This window comes from Protobothrops mucrosquamatus, unplaced genomic scaffold (genome assembly GCF_001527695.2).
Source record: "Protobothrops mucrosquamatus isolate PMUCROS unplaced genomic scaffold, P.Mucros_1.0 scaffold2059, whole genome shotgun sequence".
Taxonomy (NCBI): Eukaryota; Metazoa; Chordata; class Lepidosauria; order Squamata; family Viperidae; genus Protobothrops; species Protobothrops mucrosquamatus.
The window spans coordinates 212,042-216,719 of NW_015388164.1; the positions used below are offsets into that span (position 1 = coordinate 212,042).

The 4,678-nt window shown below is 40.4% G+C and overlaps 1 protein-coding gene across 1 annotated transcript in view; it reads left to right on the forward strand.

Moving 5' to 3' along the window:
• Window positions 1-3,870, forward strand: part of GALNT17 (polypeptide N-acetylgalactosaminyltransferase 17) — a gene marked incomplete at both ends in the record, with an annotated part of 169,641 nt that extends 165,771 nt beyond the window's left edge. Inside the window, one exon of the mRNA XM_015823963.1 lies at window positions 3,775-3,870. Coding sequence (XP_015679449.1) covers window positions 3,775-3,870 — 96 coding nt within the window. The remainder of the gene's footprint in view (window positions 1-3,774) is intronic.
• Between the last annotated feature and the right edge of the window lie 808 nt (window positions 3,871-4,678).

Below are 4,678 nucleotides of genomic sequence, written 5' to 3' on the forward strand. Positions count from 1 at the left end.
CCTCCTTATTGTGAACATGGACCACCAATGTAACAAGTGCATTTAAGGGTCTCTCTTTGAAACAACAGCTCAAAATATGTGGCCATCTAACATCTCATTGTTATCAATTCAAAGTGGTGGTAGCATCTGACAGTCTTACCCTGGTCTCTGTTCTGCCTCCCTAAATAATTCAAGCACTGGATTTGATGAAGAGAGAACATTCTCCTTTGCCTGAAATTTAGTGGAGAGAAATTAGTTGTAGAATTCATGAAAACCAGATGGCTATAAGTGCACTTTGATTTATGATGCAGTCTACTTTATGATGAATCACACCGGGTAGGAAATATGTGTTATATTTTTCAGCCCTAATTATAAAGCGATGAGTGGATGTCTTCTGTTGCTTCTTGCAATCCTCTTGGATTCCAGTTTGATTAGGAAGACTTGGGCACCATACTGATTTGCAATATTTGTCAGGCTGTAACCCTTGTCATCGTTTAACATTAGTTGTCATGGCCACGTTTGATGGGAATTACAGAGCAGTAACAACTGGTGGGTCATGAGTTTCCCATTCTTGCTGTAAGCAGCACCAAGGTACTGTTGGTTTTAGACAGCATGATCCAAATTGGTTTTAGATGTACAGATAGGGTGCTGTCTAATTCTAATCTCAGTTTAGTTTGAATGGTTGATCTGATTTAACCATTCAACTTGAATTGCCAATGTAAATGATTTCAACTGTCAATCCATTTGGAAAGTTGTTTTGATTCTTCATTCAACCAAGTGATTTTCAAATCAAATTTCCAAATTTAAGTTTTACACAATTCTACTTTAACAAGTCACTTCCTAAATTCAGTTATATAGAGCTGTGGCTCAGTGGGTTACATGCAGAATTTAAACCGAACATCTCTAGGTGAGTTTGAGAAAGATTTCTGCTGGAAACTTTGTATTCATTATCATTCCTTAACATGACTACTAAATTAAGCCATTTTTCTGGATTGACACAACGCAGTGAAGCAAACTAACTGACAGCCTGGATTTACATGACCCACAGATGTACAAAAAAAGAAAGCAATTGACCAAGATTTGATTCTGATCAGAGCAGTCTATAAGTCTTATAAGTAAGTAAATAAAGTGAATACTACTGCAACATGCAATTATAATTTCTGATTATGTGTTTGGGTAGGCACAGCCAATGCATAGTATACTGAAGCTGATAGATCAATAGTTTGACTTCTATAACCATAAGGTCCCATTCCCTCTTCACTCTTCAACCAACATTTCTTTGCTGATGAATAAAGTCATTGTTGAGCTCATTTTGAACATCAGAGCTCAACCTCGGAGAAACAGCTTTAGCGAACAACTGTTGGAAAATAAGTTATGGGTGGGATATCCGTATAGTGATGGTGGTGGACATTCACAATGTTCTTCTTAACTGAAAACTCCTACCCTTTATACAGTATGTGAATAGGGTCGGTATCCATCACATCTTTATCATATTCAGCCCAGAATTAAAATTTAGATTGGTCTGCAGTGGAAAGCAGCATCTGGGAAGTTTGCAGAAGCCCTCATTTGCTACCCATTTGCTTGACAAGCTGGCAGAGGGCCTATGGGAACAAGACAGAAATAATTCACCCATAATTCATTTTCAATTGCCATTCTGTTCCAGACATAACCAATCACTTATGAATGGACGTTCGGCTATTTTTTACAGTATATCAAGTTTCCATTCCATCTAGAGAAGGAGGAAGACAAGGAGGGGGTTTTAGGTTACCATTTCAAAAGAGAGAGAAAAAATCTCTAATCTCCCATCACTTCTTTAAAAAGATAAATATTTGGCAGAAAGGAGAAAAATGCTCAGAGAGAAAATGAGAATAATTCCTAGGAGACTCATCCTATGAAGATAATAATAATAATGTATTTCCTTCTATTACCTATGTACCAGGGTAGATAATTCCTGATATCTGGTGGATTCATTAATAGTAATTTGGGGGAGGAAAGTCCACAGTGAGCTTGGCTATGATGAAGAATGGATAAAAAATGTTACTTTTATGTTAGTCCAGCTTTGTTTGACCTGGGATTCTTTCCATTACTACATTTTTTTAACAGTGTGAATTATATTTTAGGACAGTGGGAATAAATTTGCAGACTGCATGTGTCCCCATTCCCCTCCCCACCCCAATCCCCATTGTGATCTCAGGGAGTATCTATTCTACAATGGCACCCTACCCTATAGAACAGATTTCTACCCCTTTCTCCAAGAAATGGGTGGTTCCATCTCTTGTAGCATTTTGAACGTCCATGAAAATCTTGCTCTTCTTCCAGACACTGGGGCTGAGTTAGAAGTCACTGAAACATTGGCATGGGTGTAAATGATAAGTAGCCTTTGATTCGGTTTCTTTTTGGACTTTATGGAACTTTTTATTTTGTTCACAATCCCAAGTTTCTCAGATTGATGGGTGGATATATAAATTGGAAGGAAGGAAGGAAGGAAGGAAGGAAGGAAGGAAGGAAGGAAGGAAGGAAGGAAGGAAGGAAGGAAGGAAGGAAGGAAGGAAGGAAGGAAATTATAATGAGAGATGATTTTGAAGGCCATTATTGTTTTGTGAAAGAGCCAGGAAATGGGTTGATGGTATAGTAGAATTCCCCTTCATGCATCTCACGGCTTCAAATGCCAGAAGAAAGTGCTTGAACCAAATTGCTTTGAATTCTCTGGGCTTAGCCTGGCCTGCCTTTCTGAGAGAAAGGCTTTCAGTACCCACAACTTCCTCTTTGTAGTCAAAATGGCGGCTATTACAACTTCTACATTTCTAAAAAAAAAACAAACCAATACCATGCATAGTCTGCTTTCTGACCTCCTGTAACATTTTCTGTTTTGTCAACCGTATTTTAACCTCTTTTTCAGAGGGCCCGATAATTTGTTTTAGTAAGCTGTTGTGAATTTATCTCTGTATTGATCTACAGCAGACATGTCAAACACAAGACCCAGGGCCCAGATGCGCCCTGCGAAGTGGTTTCATGTGGCCCACGAAGCCATCCTGGAAACAGTGAGGGAACGGGCCCCGCTGCCTTGGCCCTGGTCCAGGCCACCCGGGAGCCAATGTAGAATTTTGTGGTGGCCATCTTGGCACTTGCCCCGGTGGACCATGCCTTGGCACTTGCCCCAGTTCCACCCCCTTCTGCCAAAGACCCTCAGATCTGTCCCACTCCTGCCCAGGCCCCCATAGGCACCCTTGACGCAAATGATGTAGAACTGGCCACGCCCACCCAGTAGCCACACCCACTCCATCCACGCCCACCCAGTAGGCTGCACCCACTCTGGCCACACCCACCTGCCCCCCCCAGGGCAACCGCAATGCTGATGTGGCCCTCAGTGAAATTGAGTTTGACACCCCTGATCTACAGCCTCCCTGGCTGCTGCTATTTGCTTTCTGTGGGACAGAATCACTGTGTTGAAACCAAGAAGGCTGCATGTTACTTGGAAGATAATGGTGAACTAAGAGATCAGAAAATATACGGAAATCCAAGAATACCAAATTCATAAGAATCTCACTAGAAGCCACTCTTTTTTAAACAAAGATTCATTTTGTCCATAAAATTAAGCATACTATTGTAAGTAAAAATGAATGATTAGCTGATGCTGCTCAGAATCACTTTGGGTAGTGAGCTGGGTGGCATATACATTTAATAAACAAATCAATAAATCTTCCAGTAATTATAAAGCACTTGGGAGAAACAATTTGTCAAAATATCTTCATCTTAGTCTTGTAGGGTCTCATTCTGTTTTTGGATTTGTTGCAGCTGAGGAACAACAAGATAAAAGATGTCTGCCTCGATCAAGGGCCACAGGAAAATCACACGGCGATCCTCTACCCGTGCCATGGCTGGGGGCCACAGGTTAGAATTCAACTTGATTACCATGATGTGATTTGAACAAGGATGCTGCAAAAGTTCTAATGTACTAGTGAAGAAGCCCTAGTGAATTCTGCAGTGAGCAGGAGGATGAACTAGATGACTTCAAAAATATGTTCCAAATCTAGGATTCTAGGGATCAATTAATTCAGGATTACCAAGATAGAAAGTAGATTATCGTTATTGTGAATCTGAATGTATGACGGGGTATCACGAAATGTCGTGAGAGACACGTTAAATGTCAGTCATGTAACGGGGGTTGTTAGACCCAGGAGTAAAAGGGCTGGAACCTTTCTACCTTCCGACTCAGTCGGAGTTCGTCAGCTTGAGGACTCATACCCGTCTCAATCAGACGTTATAACGTAAGATTTATCTGCACCACCATGATTCTTAAATATGACCATATTTCAGATTCAACCTTTAACTTTATAACATATCAGCTTCCTTGTCATTGGGTTTAAATAGAAAAAAATAAAAGACTGGGGAAAGGAAAATGGTGGCTATTAAAAGATGTAGCCATGGACACAATTTCCAGACAAGCACATGGAGAATTGGCCGATTATCAGCAGACAGCCAGAACATGCAAAGATGAAGTCAGGAAAGCAAAGGCTCAGAACAAACAAAGACTTGCAACAGAAATCATAGATAATAAAAAAGTTTCTTCCAACATATTAACAAAAGAAAAAAGTCAAGGAAACTTTAGGTCTACTAAAGAGAGAAGATGGCAAGGAAATAACAGGCAACAGGGAGAAAGAAGAGCTGCTTAACTCATACTTTGCACCAGTCTTCACAC